This window comes from Bufo gargarizans, chromosome 3 (assembly GCF_014858855.1).
Source record: "Bufo gargarizans isolate SCDJY-AF-19 chromosome 3, ASM1485885v1, whole genome shotgun sequence".
NCBI lineage: Eukaryota > Metazoa > Chordata > Amphibia > Anura > Bufonidae > Bufo > Bufo gargarizans.
Window position 1 is genome coordinate 403,127,632 of NC_058082.1, and position 22,347 is coordinate 403,149,978.

The window sequence follows — 22,347 nt, forward strand, 5'->3', positions numbered from 1 at the left end:
AAGTCTTTTGAGACTTCGCAAAGCAATAACTTCGTCTCATCAGAGCCAATACATTCTAATACTGTATGGAGCGAATATTTCATCCGAAGTCGATTCGCTCATCCCTAATTATCATTATAATCATTATAGTCAATGACTGACTATATTGAGATGAAATTCAAAATATAGTGTTTTTCGGTGCAAATTTTTAATCCACTCCTGGGGCTGACTTAAAAAATTGCATTAAAAACCTGAATGTGTAAAGACCCAGCCTCATACCGTACTACTTTATTGTGCTTTCATTTGGTGCCCTCTGCTGGTTGTTGTTAAGATTGCAATCTGCCATAATGCTGCTCCTTTTGGGCTGTTTCACACACAACGGGGGAAATCTATCACAAGTGGTGAAAAGGAAAACTGACTTAGATGCCCATAGCAACTAATCAGATTGATCCTTTCATTTTCCAAAGCAGTTCTGAAAAATGAAAGGTGGAATCTGACTGGTTGATACAGATAACCAAGGCAGTTTTTCCCTGCACTGCTTTTGATAAATCTCTCCTGTTTTTTTTTTTTTTTTTTTTTAAAGACGGTTTTTGTGGCAGTTTTGATTTTGACTCACAAACATGCATCAAAAACTGCAGTGTAGTGCCTTAAAAAACTATTTGTGAAACGACCCTTTATCCCATATATTTAAGGCTAGGGCTACACGGTTACATGTGTCATGCGACTTTTTGTCACAGAAAAGTCACACAATTTTTTAAATAATGATAGTCAATGGATTTCTGTGCGACTGTCATGTTCCAGTGCAACACCATTAATTACTAAAAAAGTTTGTCGTTGTGTGGCCCTAGCCTAAAGGGACATTCTCCTTCCAGCTCTCTAAGCTCTTTCTATGATTACAATAATTGAATTTCCTGCTGTTTTCTCAAGCAGAGATATCTGGGCAAAACTCACACTAAATATATGGTCCATTTTTATATATAAATTTTGATAGGATTGTGACTTTAATCTAAAATGTTTTGCACCTTTTTTAATGTTTAATAAACATTTTATATTTTAGCATGTGATTGTGATCCGGAGGGCAGTGTAGAAGGTGGCAGTTGTAACTCTATGAATGGAAGATGCATCTGTAAAGAAAATGTTGGGGGAGAGAGGTGCGATCAGTGCAAGCCAGGGTACTACCAACTGAGCTCAGCCAACCCACAGGGTTGTACCAGTAAGTAGAGGCACAAACTGCTCAAATGTTATATGATAAAACCTCTCCTGTGCAGTTTAACCTCTTTGGGGGGACTTTATGATGAGGAGAATATTTGAAGTGAGTTATGCTTTGTCTACAAAATGTCAATTGCAGACCTTGAAAAATACAATTGAAAGAGTGTATTCTTCTCTTAAGCTGCAGGCATGTCTCCTCCGGTAGTGCATGTGAGCCAGGAAGTGTAGAAAGAGTAGGTTGGGTTAAGGCTCCATTCAGATGTCCGTAGAATGTGTCCGCACCCGTTCCACAATTATCAGGAATGAGTGCAGACCCATTCATTCTCTATGGGGCAGTAATGGATGCGGACAGCACACAGTGTGCTGTCCGCATCCGCATTTCCGGAGTACGGCCCCGAACTTACGGTCCTCTCATGAAGAGGGACATGAGGAGATCTTGTGCACTGATGCCCTGTGTTACATGCTAGCCAATCCCCTGTCCAAGACGCAGGCTCGGATGCATCCCGCCCTGCACCTGGGCCTTCGCAAGCACCATAAGCTAGCACATCCACTTCTGTGTCCCAGCACAGCGTACAGATGTCATACCCCAGGCCTTTGAACAAAAGCACAGATACCCACCCACAGGCCATAGCACTAAATGAGCACCTTTCCAAATTGCTGGCCCTGGAAATGTTGCCATTTAGGCTTGTGGACACTGAGACTTTCTGCAACTTGATGGCGGCGGCAATCCCTCGTTACTCAGTCCCCAGCCGCCACAATTTTTCTCGGTGTTCCGTGCCCGCCTTACATCAGCATGTGTCCCGTAACATCACCCGTGCCCTACCCAACGCAGTTATTGGGAAGGTCCACTTAACGACTGACACATGGACAAGTGCTTGTGGCCAGGGATGCTACATTTCCCTGACGGCACACTGGGTGAACGTTGTGAAGGCCTGGAGCAAGTCGTACCCTTGGATGGCACAGGTGCTACCGACGCCAAGGATTGCGGGCCCTACTTTTATCAGGATTTCCGCCACCACCTACATTAGTGGCTGCAACCCCCCTTCTCCTCCTCCACTTCCACCTCTGAATTATAATCTTGCAGCACCAGTCAGCCATCAGTCAGTAGCTGGAAGCATTGTAGCACTGCAGTGGGGAAGCGGCAACAGGCCATGATTAAACTAATTTGTTTAGATGACAAACAGAACACCACCGCAGAGCTGTGGCACGGTATAAGGGACCAGACTGAGCTGTGGCTCTCGCCACTCAACCTAGAACCAGGCATGGTTGTGTATGATAATGGCCGTAACATGGTAGCACATATACCATGCCTAGCCTGTGTTCAACTTAGTGGTTCAGCAGTTTCTCAAAACCTACCCCAATTTGCCTGAGCTACTGGTGAAGGTGCAGGCCGAGAAAACAGGGATACAAGCGCAAACAAGTATCCTGGTGACGATAGCTGAGGAGATTACTTTAGAGGAAACGGAAAATATAGTGCTAAATCTGTCGGGAGTGGAGCTACCGCCTGACTGTGTGAAGGTCCTCAATCGAGGCCTCAATTACAGTCTGGTGGAGGGCTTCAACCCGATAGATTTTGAAATTGATCTTTTCAAAGCCATCAGGAAATTGAACCTTAGAAGAATTTATAATTCTTAAACCCTGCGTCATGTCGAATATAAAGAGGGTGAACGACCTGCAGAAATTGGCCCTTTAGGCTTCAGCACACATGCCAACTTTATTCAGACAGAGATCTCCTGGATCGTCTGGAATGGTTGGCTGAAGCCAGTCTTAATACCGCTCCGGAGGTGGGAGTTATTCTGGAATTCACTGGTGGACTCCCCTCCACATTTTGTCGGCAACAGCATCAATGTCTTTCATCAAAAGGTGCTTGAAGGGGTTAAATCTTTGATTTATCCCCAACCGAACCACAATATTTCTCGAGGAGAAGAGCAAGCACTGAAATGGTTACAGTTACAAGAGGACATCGTTGTGAAGCCAGCGGACAAGGGGGGAAACATAGTGCTACTCAGTAAAGAATACTATGTGGCAGAGGCTCATAGACAGCTGAATGACCCTCTGACTTATGAAAAATTATTGAGTGATCCAACTTTTAAAATACAAAAGCTGTTAAGGAGCTTTCTGCATACATATGTCGATATGAACATGTTATCTAAAAACAAAGCCCAAAAAACTGTTTCCCATGTATCCGACAAGACCGGCATGGTATTTCCTCCCGAAAAATCACAAGTCACTGACCCACCCCCCTGGGAGACCAATTGTCTCTGGGGTGGGGTCAGTGACCGAACCATTGTCCAGGTATATAGATTAGTTACTAAGACCGCTAGTAAAAATGGCACCCTCACACCTCAGGGACACATCTGATCTCCTCCTGGCACTGGACTCCATCCAGTGGCAGGAGGAATTTCATTTTGTGTCCCTGGATGTGGAGGGTCTCTATACGCTTATCCCCAGGACAGAGGTATTCTAGCAGTGATGGAAATTATATAAAATACAGACAAAAGTGAGTTCTTTAAGAGTTTCATCAGAAATGGTGTAGAATAAATTTAGAAAAATAATGCCTTTATGTTCGGGTATACATGGTTTAAACAAAATGTTGGCACAGCGATGGGTACTCCGGTCGCATGTACATTTGCCAACCTATACCTGTCACGGTTCGAGGATAGATATGTGTATTCTGTGTCCAACCCCTATGTTAAATACATACAGACATATCTGCACTTTATAGACGATGTGTTCATCGTATGGCGGGGCACTGAACACACATTCAAGCAATTTGTGAATCATCTAAATAAGGGAAGACATGGACATGCACTTTACTTACAAATTTGGAGGGGACAAACTAGAGTTTCTGGACGTGCTCATCTCCGTGAGCAGTGGAGAGTTGGTGACTGAGGGCTTCCGTAAGCCTACGGCAACCAATTCTCTACGGCACTATTTGAGTTATCACCCGACAGCTGTGAAAAGTGCCGTACCCTATGGCCAATTTAGATGCTTGGCATGCACAAATAAATCAGAGGATAGGTACAATAAACAAGCCATGGATTTTAAAAAAAAACGGTTAAGATTGAGGGGTTATCCCCTCAAATTACTCAACACAGCCATGGAAAAAGCGACTGTGGTAGGCCGAAAAACCCAATCATGTCCTCAGCCCTTACCAAAACCAAAAAACAGCGAGACACCCCGCCCCTTTGTATTCTCACTTAGGTACAGTCTAATGGCCGACATAATCAAAAAGGTCATCAGAGACAACTGGAACATTGCAGCCAGTGATACCAATCTGAAAGATATGCGAGACTCCCGCCCCTTGATTGCATTTCAGAGGTGCCATACCTTACGTGACAAATTGGTCCGCAGCCATTTTAAAGAAACAAAAAATTGCACTTGGCTGGATGGGTGGTCACCAAAAGGCAATAGAAGATGCGGCAGCTTCTCTTTTTGCAGGTACAGTCCCCAGTGATCTCACATATCTTTCAGAGGTATTAATCATAAAGTTAGCACACTAATTACATGTAGGAGCAAATATTTAGTGTACCTAATCTTGTGCAGATGTGGTAGATTCTACATCGGCAAGACGGTCCGCTGCCTCTTTGAACACATCCGCGAACATATATATTCTATTATCACCGGTAGGGGTGTCCCACGCCTTATAGAACATATACAGTCCGCACATAACGGAGATTGCTCAGTCCTCAGATTTGCAGGCTTAGAGGTTGTTCAGAATCCACCGAGAGGGGGCGATAGAGGACGGGAACTACTAAGAAAAGAAGGTAGATGGATCTTGCGTTCTAATGCCATGGGCCCTCTGGGACTGAACGAAAAACTCTATATGAGTGTCTTTCTGTGAGGTCTCAATATTCTATGTATGCTGTTTGTTGTTGCTTTTAATGTTTCATGGATATCTTATTTTGTAACATTGATGTACAACCCCTGCTGCTGACGTAGCCTTCACTCGCAATGTTATGCGACACTCTATGCCAACATCATGCTCCTAAGTTAGCATGTGTGGGGCATAAAAGATTATGTCATTTGCATCAAAGGGTTGACAGTATTGGCCAGTTGAAGCAGCGATACGCGAAACAGCCGTCGCCATGTTCCTGTGATTGCACTGTTTTTGTTATCCCCCTGTACCCCAGTAAAATAAATATTTGCATCGAATGGTAAGTGCCACTTATTTATCTCTATTTGTGGAATCATACTGGTGAATGTGCGCTGCATGTGTGCCCATTTCCGAAAGTCATCTACAGCTTCTGCCGGTCTGGCAATGCTGCAGCAGCGCCTGCAATTGCCAGCTCACCGACTGTTGTGCGACAAGAACATGCACTGGAACTCCACGTTCCCCATGTTGGCCAGGCTTTGTGAGCAGCAGAGGTCAGTAGTGGAATACCAGCAGCAACATGGTCATCGCCTTTCCAGTCAGCTTCCGCTCTTCACAAGCGACGAATGGGCATGGATGTCTTACCTCTGCGAGGTTTTACGCAACTTTGAGGAATCAAAACAGATGGTGTGCGGCGATTCCGCTATTATCAGCGTAACCATCCCACTTCTGTGTCTACTGAAACGCTCGCTGCTCACAATGAAGGAGGAAGCTGTGCATGTGGCAGAGGTGGAAATGGGGGAAGATAGTACACAGGGTGATAGCCGGATTATCCTCCGCTCGTCTTCTCAGCGCAAATTGGATGATGATGAGCTGGAGGAGGAGCAGGAGACGGTTGCCTCCGCTGCAGAGGGTAGTACCCACAGCACAGCGTGGATGGGCCGAAGAGTAGGAATAGGATGAGGAGATTGAGAGTCATCCTCCTGACAAGGACAGCAAAGTCTTGTCTGTTGGGACTCATGGCTGACTTTATGTTATGCTGCCTTTCCCATGACCCTTGCGTTATACGCATTTTGGCCAACACCGATCACTGGTTGTTCACCCTTCTCGACCCCCGCTACAAAGAGAACTTCTCATCTCTCATTCCTGTGGTGGAGAGGACTAGCAAAATGGTGCAATACCAGAAGTTCCTTGTGGAAAAGTTGGAAACGCACAGCAGTTCCATCAGAGGCAAGGCAACACTTTCGGTGGCCTGGGACAGTTTCATGACACCCTTCCAGCAACCTCACCCTGATGCGTGGCCTAGTGTCACAAGGAGAGAACAGTTTTGGAAGATGGTGAAGGAGTACATAGCAGACCGTGTCAGCGTCCTCAATGATCCCTCTGTGCCTTACAACTATTGGGTGTCCAAGCTGCACAAGGCATGAACTGGCGCTCTATGCCTTGGAGGTGCTGGCCTGCCCTGCCGCCAGCGTTTTGTCAGAGTGGGTATTTAGTGCTGCTGGGGGCATAATAACTGATAAGCGCATCTGACTGTCAACTGAAAATGCTGACAATCAAAATGAACAAGGCCTGGATTGCCCCTGACTTCTCTACTCCACCAGAGGAAAGCAGTTGAAGATAAAGGCACTTTAAATGTGGCTTTTATGGTGTATTGAATACACTTTATTCCCATGCACCCCTTCCACCACAAAAAATGGTTCAATCTTCATTTTCTCATCCTCCTCCATCATATCAACATTCTTATTAGGCTGGACTTGCTCCTAATGTTTTAGATGGACAGCTCAGCAGCAGGCCCTCAACCATAATTTTTTCGATGGTCAGCTCAGCAGCAGGCCTCAACCATAATTTTTTCCGATGGTCAGCTCAGAAGCAGGCCCTCGCTCATAATGTTTTAGAAAGTCAGATCAGCAGCAGGCCCTCGACCATAATGTTTTAGATGGTCAGCTTAGCAGCAGACCCTCACCCCTAATGTTTTAAATGGTCTGCTCAGCAGCAGGCCCTCTCCCATAATGTTTTAGATGGTCAGCTCAACAGCAGGCCCTCGCCCCTAATGTTTTAGATGGTCAGTTCAATGGCAGGCCCTCGCCCATAATGTTTTAGATGGTCAGCTCAGCAGCAGGCCCTCGTCCATAATTTTTTTCATGGTCAGATCAGCAGCAGGCCCTCGCCGCTAATGTTTGAGAGAGTCAGCTCACCAGCAGACCCTCAACCATAATTTTTTTGATGGTAAGCTAAGCAGCAGGCCCTCACCCCTAATGTTTTAGATGGTCAGCTCAGCAGCAGGCCCTCGCCTCTAATGTTTTAGCGGGTCACCAGCAGGCCCTTGCTCCTAATGTTTTTGAGGGTCACCAGCAGGCCATCAATCATAAATTTTCAAGGGTGTGTATAATGCCATCCTTTATATGTAATAAAGGGTGTATTGGAGTGCCGGTTCATTGTAATTTTTGGCAGCCCTTTCACTTAGTGCATAGGCTTTATGAGTGTAGGAGTCCCACTACCTAAACAATTGTACCACAATGTGAATGAGGCCCTCCTTTATGTGATATACAGGTTGTATCGGAGTGCCTCTTCCTTGTAATTTTTGGCAGCACTTACACTTTATATACAAGTAAATATTCAGGAAAAAATGTTTCCTAACAATTTTTCCTCTAAAATCGATTTTATCTTTGGTTTTGTGCGTATTATTGTCAGTCTGTAAAATTGGCGTACTACTCGGACAACATCATTCCCAGCAGTGACCTGGGTGTCCAAGATGCATCCAGACATCTTCCCCATGCTGTTCCTGAACCATTTCAGTGGTGTTTCCATCAATTTCTGACTTTTTCATGTGAACCAGACACCCTCCCCTCTTCAGAGCAGGGGGTGCCTGGTTTAATGCTCGGGTTCTCCCATTGACTTCCATTGTGCTCAGGTGCTCGGTAGAGCACCCGAGCATCCCGAGGTGTTCTACTTGAGCTCCCGAGCACTTTGGTGCTTGATCAACACTAGTCCCAATCACAGTCCTAAAGAGATTGTTACCCAACTTTTCTAAACTGCAGATCAGCTTATATATGTATTAGTAAATCCCCAGTATTGTAGAATACCTAGCTGGATTTGCTAGCCAGGAGCCTGGAAAAGCTGAGTAAGAATCCCCATGCCAAATCTTCCATCCTATAATATAACTAGTCAGATTTGTCCTCCATGGTCCCTGGAAAGCTGGGTAACACAATATGTGGAGCTGTAATAAGGACTGCTAAATATTAAGTCTACCTAAATAAATCCTTCTCCTCACTCCCAAATGGTGCCACAATTATGAAGATTTGCCTTCCAGGATCTTGGGAAAGTAGAGTTATAACCATGTGGAACTGTAATTGTTTAAAGAATACAAAATCTACCAAGATAAATCCTCCCTCCAATCCTATATAGTGCCATAGCGAGGCAGATTTGCCTTTCAGGAATCTGGGAAAGCTTGGTTACCGTCAAGTAGAACTGTAAAATGCTAAATCTACCAAGATAAATCCCACTCCCCACGCAAATATACAATATACCCCAAGTATAGCCCAAAGTTTTGTAGTGACAGTTTCTGATGGAAACCTTCCTCATCTGTCAGAAATCTAATGGATCTTCCTCTCCAGTTATAATCGTTATTACTCAAGCGCATAAGGCAGTGTTCATATCAGGTTTAACGGATGTCATACAGTGGGATCTGCTGAATATAGTAGAAAATTGTAATTATAACTGCTCTTTCCCACTCAGATGATAGTTCTCAGGGGAGTAGCAGAGAAAGTGGCAATGCAGGCATATCAAACAGCAGCATTTCAGTGTATTTTAAGGCTTAGGCCTCAGTGTGTGAGATGAGGTCATGGACGTACACCTAGTGGTTCTGTAGACGAAGATAGAGAGGACTGGGGGAAGGAGAAAGTGCTTTGTCTGCAAGATCTCTTCTAAACTGCTTATGGCAGAAGTTTGGGGAGCTCCTTGTAGACATAGATGTGTGTACATTATGGATTAAATGCATTTGTGTTATTTATGTTTTCCTCAGGGTTTAGTGTACATTTAACATAGCTAACCATAGCCATTCTCCTACACATATTTCACAACTGGAGTAAGTAGTGTAAAAATGCAAAATGTTGGAAAAAAATTTGTGTGACTCCAAAAAGTCGCATAAGCCCCATTTTGTGACTTTTTGAATTCAGAATGAAGACGTGATAAATTGACTCCTTATCTATAATGTATGCAGTAATGTATGCTATGATTTTATTGTTCAATTTGGAATATAGTTCATAATAAGAATAAAATTAAATGTTGGAATATTTTTTAAAATATCTAAAATGCCCAGATAGTTTTCAGTCTTCTAATGTTATTTTAAATACCCACCAGAGGGCAGCTGCTGCCTTCAAAAAGATCTACAGTATTGTATATGCATGCCACTTAGGGGATTGATTTTTATGTAGTGTTTTATCTGTTTTTCAAGTTTAATTGCCTTAATCGTAAGATATGAAATCCACAAGTTACACTGAAATATAACCACTATATCTCTGCTTTTACAGCATTGATTTCACACATCTTTCACACTACTTAGCCTGAGGCCTTCATTGCACTCCCCTGTGCCTATCTACCATTAGTGATGAGCGGCATAGGCAATATTTGTTTTTGCAATATTTTGTGAATTTTTTGCATAATGTTCACATAAAATTTGCGAATTCATGATCTCCAGTCATTATTTTCACGATTGCGCAAATCGGCACTAATGATGCGCACATTTTTTGCTCAATACATGCAACTTCACATTTTATCAGGTCTGAGTAGATATTACTGATTGATACACTAAGTATTGTTGTGACATCACAGCACTATGTCTGTAGCATGTATGTATGGACAGCAGAGAAACAGTAATTCCTATCACACTACCTAACACCCTGCACTGGAACCTATCAGCTGCACTATATCACTATCTAACCTACACTGACTATCTCCCACTAACTATCTGTATTATATACAGTATATATGAGCTATCTATCTAATGTAATTGGATAAGGAATAGGATCCAGATGAAAGCACAGAGCACATCAATCTCACTGATCTCTCTCTCAGAACTGAAAAAAAAAAAAAAACTGCAGAAAATGGCTGCTGGGGAAGTTCTTATATAGTAAAGGGGTATGCAACTATCTTATTGGTTGCTAGTGATTTTGCCAAGCTCTGAGACAGATATTGCAGCCTTCTCATTTGTTTTCTGTCACATTCGTAGGGAGTCTGACAGACAAAAAAAACTCTAGTATGCCTCTGTTTGAAATTGGAGGCACACACATTTACAGTAGAGGTCTCATGCTCGGAGGTTGGATATAGTGGCAATTTTGGCCATGTTCATAAGACCTTTTACAACATAATTCTTACTTTTTGGTTTAGTTTACTGCTTCTCAATGAATTAGGTGTCACCTAAATTGAGGGATATTGCATTTCTATGCTGATGTTCTCCTTTCTCTAAACCCTGCACTCATGTTTCATGTCTACCCACTTTCTCTTTGCAATCCCCAGTTTATTTGATAGAGGGACTGTGGGCAAATATTCTACATTCTTGCAAAAAGTTTGTTTCTTTTACATTAAGCAGTTCCAACTAGACTTAGGCTACTTTCACACTAGCGTTCGGGCGGATCCGTTCTGAACGGATCCGCTCATAATAATGCAGACGGAGGCTCCGTTCAGAACGGATCCGTCTGCATTATATTAGCAAAAAAAAGCTAAGTGTGAAAATAGCCTGGGACGGATCCGTCCAGACTTTCAATGTAAAGTCAATGGGGGACGGATCCGCCTGAAGATTGAGCCACATTGTGGCATCTTCAAACGGATCCGTCCCCATTGACTTACATTGTAAGTCTGGACGGATCCGCACGCCTCCGCACGGCCAGGCGGACACCCAAACGCTGCAAGCAGCGTTCAGCTGTCCGCCTGTCCGTGCGGAGGCGAGCGGAGCGGAGGCTGAACGCCGCCAGACTGATGCAGTCTGAGCGGATCCGCTCCATTCAGACTGCATCAGGGCTGGACGGCTGCGTTCGGGTCCGCTCGTGAGCCCCTTCAAACGGAGCTCACGAGCGGACTGACGAACGCTAGTGTGAAAGCAGCCTTAGACAATTTGCCCTGTCTGCATTTAGCAACTATTCTGTTGTTTAACCTGCAGCTGTATTTTCTACATACAAGGAATGGAGGGTAAAATAATATAATAGAAATCCATATTTTTGTTTTCATTGACTTATATGTGGCAATTACATTCCATTATAGAAAATTTGCCTGTTCCATAATTTTCAATAAATCGCTTATCTCTAATGGCAAAATATTCCAATCATTTCCCCTATTAAAATCTAATTTTTATATTTCAGACACGTACACATACATAAAATTATAGTTAATTAACTTTTATATGGTTTGGGTTTACAGGTGATCAATGCATGCACTAATCTGCCTCTATTTCTTGTTACAGAGTGTGACTGTAACCCTGAAGGCACTGAGAGAAACCAGCCATGTGACAGTGAAACAGGACAATGTCGATGTCTTCCAAATGTTACAGGTCGGCGCTGTGACCAGTGCACCTCACACCACTGGAATATCGCCAGTGGGAGGGGATGTCAGATGTGTGGCTGCCATGTTAGGAATTCTTACAGTCTCCAATGTAATCAGGTGAGAGCTATCATCAAATGTGTTAATATGTCACAAAGGCCTCATGCACAAGACAGTATTTTTTCACGGTCCGCAAAACGGGGTTCCGTTGTTCCGTGATCCATTTCCGTTTTTGTTTCCGTGTGTCTTCCTTGATTTTTGGAGGATCACCAGACATGCCTTGCAAATGAGAGGAAAAAAATGGACACGGATCACGGACGCGGATGACAATCTTGTGTGCATCCGTGTTTTTTCACGGACCCATTGACTTGAATGGGTCCGCGAACCGTTGTCCGTGAAAAAAATAGGACACGTCCTATTTTTTTGACGGACTGAAAACACGGATCATGGACGCGGATGACAAACGGTGCATTATCTGAGTTTTTCAACGGACTCATTGAAAGTCAATGGGTCTCCAGAAAATCACAGAAAACGAAACAACGGACACGGAACACAACGATGGTCGTGTGCATGAGGCCAAAAGCTGATATGGGGTACAAAAATATTCAAAATTTACTAGCTGTCTCCAAACAGTAGAACTTGGGAAATTAAACTAATATTAAATTATTAGCCATTCCGTCTACCAGAAGAAGACTGGAGATGGGTGCTGGGATCTATATTTTGTGTAGAATGAGTAGTGCAATCAATCAGCTAATATGTTTGAGCTTAATCGGAATAATGAGAAAATAAATGATGACTATTATCACACCTGTGTCTTCTTCTGCCCTGCTATGTTAGGATGGCTTCACAGTAAGGCCCCTTTCACACGAGCGAGTATTCCGCGCAGATGCGATGCGTGAGTTGAACGCATTGCACCCGCACTGAATCCCGACCCATTCATTTCTATGGGGCTGTTCACATGAGCAGTGATTTACACGCATCACTTGTATGTTGCGTGAAAATCGCAGCATGCTCTATATTCTGCGTTTTTCACGTAACACAGGCCCGATAGAAATGAATGGGGTTGCGTGAAAATGGCAAGTGCGGATGCGGTGCGATTTGTACGCGCGGTTGCTAGGAGACATCGGGATGGAGACCCGATCATTATTACTTTCCCTTATAACATGGTTATAAGGGAAAATAATAGCATTCTGAATACAGAATGCATAGTACAATAGGGCTGGAGGAGTAAAAAAATAAATAAAAATTAACTCACCTTAATCCACTTGAGCGCGCAGCCGGCATCTCCTTCTGTCTTCATCTTAGCTGTGTGCAGTGACAGGACCTGTGGTGATGTCACTCCGGTCATCACATGGTCCATCACATGATCCATCACCATGGTAAAAGATCATGTGATGGATCATGTGATGACCGGAGTGACGTCACCACAGGTCCTGTTACTGCACACAGCTAAGATGAAGACAGAAGGAGATGCCGGCTGCGCGCTCAAGTGGATTAAGGTGAGTTAAATTATTATTATTTTTTTAACCTCTCCAGCGCTCTCTTACTATGCATTCTGTATTCAGAATGCTATTATTTTCCCTTATAACCATGTTATAAGGGAAAATAATACAATCTACAGAATACCGATCCCAAACGTTCGGGTTTGGGTACCAAACATGCGCGATTTTTCTCACGCGAGTGCAAAACGCATTACAATGTTATGCAATTGCCCGGAAAAATCTCGTGTGTTCCCACAATGCACCCACACATTTACCCGCAACGCACGTGTGAAACCAGCCTAAGATAAAAAAAAAAATAAAAGAGAATCATTTTTTTGGGGTCTTTTGAGCACAAAACAGCATGGCCAGAGGGTTCATGTTGGCCCATAGGAAACGATAAAGGAAATGATAGATGCCCAAACACTGCACTTTCAAACATTATGTTTTAAGACCGTTTCTGGTGTTTTTTTCAAGTATTTATGAATGTGAACATGTGTGACTAAAAATAATTCTGGCAGAACCCTTAGAGATTGTGCAAATGGCACAAGCTAATACTGCTGATTGTGCCTCATAGATCCTCAATACAGGCACAGTAAAACAAATAATACAGGCACAGTAAAACAAATATCAGTGGGGGGATCATTCTCACCTCTGTTTAGAAGCTTTCATCTTCAGTGGTGGCCTAATATAAAGGTCTTTTAGACCTTCTTTTGTAGTCTATGGTAGATTGTGATTGACCACCACTGCTGTAGACTGTCATAGAATAATAAGTCATTTGTTTATTGGCTTCTCTGATGGTAATTTATTAATGAATTGTTAATTAATGCAATTGCCTAATGTTTTAGAGCACTTTTCAACCTAATTTCTCAAGTACCCTCCACATGTCATAATTACTTTAGTGTTGCAGTGTTCTTTTCAGAGTTTTCTCTATAGGATATGCTCAATTCACAGCCTGTTTTATAGAGTAAAAGTGTAGGTGCACTTTAAATATCAAGAAAAGATTATTGCACATTTGCTTTGAAACTTTATAAAATCCTTAAAGGGGTTGTCCGGGATTAGGGACCATTGTTTAATAGCATTGCACATACACACACTTTACATACACCCATGTCCTACCTTTTCAGCATGTTTCTAAGTACCCTTTTTACCCAAAACCTTTATGGCAGGAAGTACGGTAACTGATTTCTTTCAGTCAGTGACGTACCGAGTCCCTTGCAGAGGAGGAAAGCTTCCTCTTCCGCTGCTTCTATAGTGTGATGCTCTTCCGGTGACGTCACTGACAGCCTAATTAATTATTCAAAAGTCTAGGAGGGGCAGTAACTCTCCTGGCCAAGATTGCGCTAAGCTCCGCCCCTCCAGTCCGGTGACGTCAAAGTGAAATAAAGTGCCTCCCCTAAAATGCTCCACTCCTTTCTGCCCCCATTGTTCCATATATAACAAATGCCCCCCCCCCCCCCCATGCGTCTGCTCCTTGTGGTGCAGATATTGATGGCAGCGGCTCAGGAACGGAGCCGCTGCCATCAGCAGAGAGCGTTAGCTGTAACTGTAACAGCTAACACTCTGTAACAGGTGCGCGGCATCCAGATCCATGTGGTTGAGAAGGAGGGAGCTCCCTCTCTCTACCATCGCGCCCCTGCTGCTGCGATTGCAGCGGCCGATCGTTGCCATGGCAACCGGACGCCTAACAAAGGCGTCCTTGTTGCTATGGAGCTAAGGCTAATCAGACCCTGAGGTCTGATTAGCCTTAGTCAGGGCTCCAGATGGTGACCAAAATGCGCCACCAATGAAGAAAACTGACCTGTAATACAAATACAGGAGGCGGGTGCCGGAATCAAATAGCCGGCACCCGACCTCTGTGACAGGGAGCTGCGATCAGCTGCAGTTGAGTTAACCCTTCAGGTGCGGTACCTGAGGGGTTAACTGTCGCTGATCGCAGCTCCCTGTCACAAAGGTCGGGTGCCGGCTATTTGATTCCGGCACCCGCCTCCTGTATTTGTATAAAAAACGTTGGTGGCACAGTGCGCCCCCCCAGTATAAGAAACATTGGTGTCACAGTGCGCCCCCCCCTCCCCCAGTATAATAAACATCGGTGGCGCAGTGGGAAGTGCCAATGAGGGTTAAAAATAATTAAAAAAATAAACTCACCTCCTCCAGTTGATCGCGTAGCTGCCGGTCTCCTGTTCTTTCTTCAGGACCTGTGGTGACGTCACTGAGCTCATCACATGGTCCATTACCATGGTGATGGATCATGTGATGTATCATGTGATGAGCACAGTGATGTCACCACAGGTCTTTTGACAGGTCCCGAAGAAAGAACAGGAGACGATCAATTGGAGGAGGTGAGTTAATTATTTTTTTTATTTTTTAACCCTCATTGGCACTGCTCACTGTGCCACCAATGTTTATTATATTGAGGGGGGGCGCACTGTGCAACCAATATTTATTATATTGAGGGGGGCGCACTGCGCCACCAATGTTTATTATATTGAGGGGGGGCGCACTGCACCACCAATGTTTATTATATTGAGGGGGGCGCACTGCGCCACCAATGTTTATTATATTGAGGGGGGGTTCACTGCGCCACCAATGCTTATTATATTGAGGGGGGCGCACTGCGCCACCAATGCTTATTATATTGAGGGGGGGGGCGCACTGCGCCACCAATGTTTATTATATTGAGGGGGGCGCACTGTGCCACCAATGTTTATTATATTGAGGGGGGCTCACTGCGCCACCAATGTTTATTATATTGAGGGGGGGTGCACTGCGCCACCAATGTTTATTATATTGAGGGGGCGCACTGCGCCACCAATGTTTATTATATTGAGGGGGGGCGCACTGCGCCACCAATGCTTATTATATTGAGGGGGGCGCACTGCGCCACCAATGCTTATTATATTGAGGGGGGCGCACTGCGCCACCAATGTTTATTATATTGAGGGGGGGCGCACTGCGCCACCAATGTTTATTATATTGAGGGGGGCGCACTGCGCCACCAATGTTTATTATATTGAGGGGGGCTCACTGCGCCACCAATGTTTATTATATTGAGGGGGCGCACTGCGCCACCAATGCTTATTATATTGAGGGGGGGGCGCAATGCACCACCAATGTTTATTATATTGAGGGGGGGCGCACTGCGCCACCAATGTTTATTATATTAAGGGGGGGCACACTGCGCCACCAATGCCTATTATATTGAGGGGGGCGCACTGCACCACCAATGTTTATTATATTGAGGGGGGGGGGCGCACTGCGCCACCAATGTTTATTATATTGACCTTCTACTATGCATTCTGTATTCAGAATGCTATTATTTTCCCTTATAACCATGTTATAAGGGAAAATAATACAGTGAATAGACTTTCATTCTAGCAACCATGCGTGAAAATCGCACCGCATCCACACTTGCTTGCGATTTTCACGCAGCCCTATTAACTTCTATGGGGCCTGCGTTGCGTGAAAAACGCACAATATAGAGCATGCTGCACGCACTAGTGATGTGTGAAAATCACCGCTCATGTGCACAGCCCCATAGAAGTGAATGGGTCCGGATTTAGTGCGGGTGCATTCCGGTATTTTGAATGCCGGATCCGGCACTAATACATTCCTATGGGGAAAAATGCACCTGAACCCGCAAAAAATGAATCCCTAACTAAGACAATCGGTCAAAAAATAAAAAAACGGTGGCTCTCAGACTATGGACACACTAAAACAATATTTTTTTGTTTCAAAGCTGCTATAATTGTGTAAAGCGCTGTCATGTTTAGGGATCTATATGGGAGCGTGGCACTTATAGTGTGATGCTGTCAGCGATGTTTATGGATAGATGTGTGAGCGTGGCCCTTATAGTGTGACGCTGTCAGCGATGTTTATGGATAGATGTGTGAGCGTGGCCCTTATAGTGTGATGCAGTCAGCGATGTTTATAGATAGGTGTGGGAGCGTGGCCCTTATAGTGTGATGCTGTCAGCGATGTTTATGGATAGATGCGGGAGCGTGGCCCTTATAGTGGGACGCTGTCAGCGATGTTTAGGGATAGATGTGTGAGCATGGCCCTTATAGTGGGACGCGGTCAGCGATGTTTATGGATAGATGTGGGAGCGTGGCCCTTATAGTGTGACGCTGTCAGCGATGTTTATGGATAGATGTGTGAGCGTGGCCCTTATAGTGTGACGCTGTCAGCGATGTTTATGGATAGATGTGGGAGCGTGGCCCTTATAGTGTGACGCTGTCAGCGATGTTTATGGATAGATGTGGGAGCGTGGCCCTTATAGTGTGACGCTGTCAGCGATGTTTATGGATAGACGTGTGAGCGTGGCCCTTATAGTGTGACGCTGTCAGCGATGTTTATGGATAGACGTGTGAGCGTGGCCCTTATAGTGTGACGCTGTCAGCGATGTTTATGGATAGATGTGGGAGCGTGGCCCTTATAGTGTGACGCTGTCAGCGATGTTTATGGATAGATGTGGGAGCGTGGCCCTTATAGTGTGACGCTGTCAGCGATGTTTATGGATAGATGTGGGAGCGTGGCCCTTATAGTGTGACGCTGTCAGCGATGTTTATGGATAGAATGTGTGAGCGTGGCCCTTATAGTGTGACTGCTGTCAGCGATGTTTATGGATAGATGTGTGAGCGTGGCCCTTATAGTGTGACGCTGTCAGCGATGTTTATGGATAGATGTGTGAGCGTGGCCCTTATAGTGTGACGCTGTCAGCGATGTTTATGGATAGATGTGTGAGCGTGGCCCTTATAGTGTGACGCTGTCAGCGATGTTTATGGATAGATGTGTGAGCGTGGCCCTTATAGTGTGACGCTGTCAGCGATGTTTATGGATAGATGTGTGAGCGTGGCCCTTATAGTGTGACGCTGTCAGCGATGTTTATGGATAGATGTGGGAGCGTGGCCCTTATAGTGTGACGCTGTCAGCGATGTTTATGGATAGATGTGGGAGCGTGGCCCTTATAGTGGGACGCTGTCAGCGATGTTTATGGATAGATGTGGAGCGTGGCCCTTATAGTGGGACGCTGTCAGCGATGTTTATGGATAGATGTGGGAGCGTGGCCCTTATAGTGTGACGCTGTCAGCGATGTTTATGGATAGATGTGGGAGCGTGGCCCTTATAGTGTGACGCTGTCAGCGATGTTTATGGATAGATGTGTGAGCGTGGCCCTTATAGTGTGACGCTGTCAGCGATGTTTATGGATAGAAGTGTGAGCGTGGCCCTTATAGTGTGACGCTGTCAGCGATGTTTATGGATAGATGTGTGAGCGTGGCCCTTATAGTGTGACGCTGTCAGCGATGTTTATGGATAGATGTGTGAGCGTGGCCCTTATAGTGTGACGCTGTCAGCGATGTTTATGGATAGATGTGTGAGTGTGGCCCTTATAGTGTGACGCTGTCAGCGATGTTTATGGATAGATGTGTGAGCGTGGCCCTTATAGTGTGACGCTGTCAGCGATGTTTATGGATAGATGTGGGAGCGTGGCCCTTAGTGTGACGCTGTCAGCAATGTTTATGGATAGATGTGAGAGCGTGGCCCTTATAGTGTGACGCTGTCAGCGATGTTTATGGATAGATGTGGGAGCGTGGCCCTTATAGTGGGACGCTGTCAGCGATGTTTATGGATAGATGTGTGAGTGTGGCCCTTATAGTGTGACGCTGTCAGCGATGTTTATGGATAGATGTGTGAGTGTGGCCCTTATAGTGTGACGCTGTCAGCGATGTTTATGGATAGATGTGTGAGCGTGGCCCTTATAGTGTGACGCTGTCAGCGATGTTTATGGATAGATGTGTGAGCGTGGCCCTTATAGTGTGACGCTGTCAGCGATGTTTATGGATAGATGTGTGAGCGTGGCCCTTATAGTGTGACGCTGTCAGCGATGTTTATGGATAAATGTGGGAGCGTGGCCCTTATAGTGTGACGCTGTCAGCGATGTTTATGGATAGATGTGGGAGCGTGGCCCTTATAGTGGGACGCTGTCAGCGATGTTTATGGATAGATGTGGGAGCGTGGCCCTTATAGTGGGACGCTGTCAGCGATGTTTATGGATAGATGTGGGCGTGTGGCCCTTATAGTGGGACGCTGTCAGCGATGTTTATGGATAGATGTGGGAGCGTGGCCCTTATAGTGTGACGCTGTCAGCGATGTTTATGGATAGATGTGGGAGCGTGGCCCTTATAGTGTGACGCTGTCAGCGATGTTTATGGATAGATGTGTGAGCGTGGCCCTTATAGTGTGACGCTGTCAGCGATGTTTATGGATAGAAGTGTGAGCGTGGCCCTTATAGTGTGACGCTGTCAGCGATGTTTATGGATAGATGTGTGAGCGTGGCCCTTATAGTGTGACGCTGTCAGCGATGTTTATGGATAGATGTGTGAGCGTGGCCCTTATAGTGTGACGCTGTCAGCGATGTTTATGGATAGATGTGTGAGTGTGGCCCTTATAGTGTGACGCTGTCAGCGATGTTTATGGATAGATGTGTGAGCGTGGCCCTTATAGTGTGATGCTGTCAGCGATGTTTATGGATAGATGTGGGAGCGTGGCCCTTAGTGTGACGCTGTCAGCAATGTTTATGGATAGATGTGAGAGCGTGGCCCTTATAGTGTGACGCTGTCAGCGATGTTTATGGATAGATGTGGGAGCGTGGCCCTTATAGTGGGACGCTGTCAGCGATGTTTATGGATAGATGTGGGAGTGTGGCCCTTATAGTGTGACGCTGTCAGCGATGTTTATGGATAGATGTGGGAGCGTGGCCCTTATAGTGTGACGCTGTCAGCGATGTTTATGGATAAATGTGGGAGCGTGGCCCTTAGTGTGACGCTGTCAGCGATGTTTATGGATAGATGTGGGAGCATGGCCCTTATAGTGGGACGCTGTCAGCGATGTTTATGGATAGATGTGGGAGCGTGGCCCTTATAGTGTGACGCTGTCAGCGATGTTTATGGATAGATGCGGGAGCGTGGCCCTTATAGTGTGACGCTGTCAGCGATGTTTATGGATAGATGTGGGAGCGTGGCCCTTATAGTGGGACGCTGTCAGCGATGTTTATGGATAGATGTGGGAGCGTGGCCCTTATAGTGGGACGCTGTCAGCGATGTTTATGGATAGATGTGGGAGTGTGGCCCTTATAGTGTGACGCTGTCAGCGATGTTTATGGATAGATGTGGGAGCGTGGCCCTTATAGTGTGACGCTGTCAGCGATGTTTATGGATAAATGTGGGAGCGTGGCCCTTATAGTTTGTTGCAGTCTGCTATCCCTAATGTTGTATACCATGAGTAACTAGCACAAGCATAAAAATGATCTACCATTGTGGAAAGATGGAGCTGCTCCCTGTGTGTTAGTTCACTGTCTGCAAACACTGAGCACATGAAATGTGCAAGAGACAGAGCAAGGAGCAGTTTATGGGGGAGGAATATGTAAGAGGGGGGCGGATCTATGGAGGAGGCTGAATATGTATGAGGGGGGCGGATCTATGGAGGAGGCGGAATATGTATGAGGGGGGCGGATCTATGGATGAGGCGGAATATGTATGAGGGGGGGCGGATCTATGGAGGAGGCGGAATATGTATGAGGGGGGCGGATCTATGGAGGAGGCTGAATGTGTATGAGGGGGGCGGATCTATGGAGGAGGCTGAATGTGTATGAGGGGGGCGGGTGCAGGGAGGTGATCTTACACTGTAGAAACCAGGAGCTGCTGATCTGCACTGGGAGCCACAATGCACTGCAGCAGGAAGTGATGGCATACATAAACATGTATGTACACAGTCTGCTGGGGACTGTAGGAGCCATGCAGCAGTGCAAAAGCTACCTAAAAACATCTTAGGAAGATAGATTTGGCTACTAACAGTGAGTAAGCAGTTAAAAAAAAAAATAATAATATCCCGGACAACCCCTTTAAAATAATAAAAGAATAGAAGTGGGGCACTCTCTAAAGTAAAGGGATCTTTAATAAAAGTAGAATACAATAAATTGACAGTATATAATAGACAATAAAATTCAACAATATTTAAGACAACAGAGGATGAAAAGCGGTAAGAATTCAGCGGTAAATAAAACCTAAAACTAAAATACAATCAGCATAAATATAGATCCCAATATATAAATTTATAAAAAAGATAAATTCGAATATTCAATAATAATTGGATGAATATTCGTAAAAATCTTGTTATCCACTGGTGGTAGCTGGATGCGTTTGTTCACATATGAAATATTGAGAAAATAAATAATCGAATAATCGCTTGCTTCCGATTATGACCAGTCTCTTGTATACATGAATAAATAGTCAATACGAAATGTTCATAATGTGAATGATCGCGAACTGTCGAATATGATAGCTTACGAAATAATGTTTGGACACATGCGTATAATGATGGCCAGAGTTCCAAGCATATATAACTTTCGATGATTTGAGCAGACAATGTTGTAGCTGCTTGTAAGCACAGCGGCGCCCGCTGTATTTAATTGAAAAGCGATCGCTTGTGTAGGATATGCGTAGTCTTACCAGGAGGTCTTTGTGCTGGACAGTGAACCCTCGACTCGGCGTACTTTCCTTTAGGGTCCCGGTCTCAAGGGCTGTTGGTTCAGATTCGAATTTTCGCGCCAATCGAATTGTTTGCTCCACGCGGTCTTAATGTCTCCCGTATAGTGGTGCTTGATTTGGCAATTCGTTATTCTTATGGTAATGTCCAGACCTCCTCAGTTTTACAATATCCTTACTTTCCTTAGTGGGGGGATTCACACCAGACGCGTTTCGGGGATTTAAAGCACTGTCCAGCACAAAGACCTCCTGGTAAGACTACGCATATCCTACACAAGCGATCGCTTTTCAATTAAATACAGCGGGCGCCGCTGTGCTTACAAGCAGCTACAACATTGTCTGCTCAAATCATCGAAAGTTATATATGCTTGGAACTCTGGCCATCATTATACGCATGTGTCCAAACATTATTCCGTAAGCTGACTATCATATTCGACAGTTCGCGATCATTCACATTATGAACATTTCGTATTGACTATTTATTCATGTATACAAGAGACTGGTCATAATCGGAAGCAAGCGATTATTCGATTATTTATTTTCTCAATATTTCATATGTGAACAAACGCATCCAGCTACCACCAGTGGATAACAAGATTTTTACGAATATTCATCCGATTATTATTGAATATTCGAATTTATCTTTTTTATAAATTTATATATTGGGATCTATATTTATGCTGATTGTATTTTAGTTTTAGGTTTTATTTACCGCTGAATTCTTACCGCTTTTCATCCTCTGTTGTCTTAAATATTGTTGAATTTTATTGTCTATTATATACTGTCAATT

The 22,347-nt window shown here is 44.7% G+C and overlaps 1 protein-coding gene across 1 annotated transcript in view; it reads left to right on the plus strand.

Moving 5' to 3' along the window:
* Positions 1 to 22,347, plus strand: part of LAMB3 (laminin subunit beta 3) — a 163,634-nt gene that overhangs the window by 103,369 nt on the left and 37,918 nt on the right. Inside the window, exons 11-12 of the mRNA XM_044288328.1 lie at positions 1,037 to 1,192; positions 11,460 to 11,656. Of these exons, the coding sequence (XP_044144263.1) occupies positions 1,037 to 1,192; positions 11,460 to 11,656 (353 nt within the window). The remainder of the gene's footprint in view (positions 1 to 1,036; positions 1,193 to 11,459; positions 11,657 to 22,347) is intronic.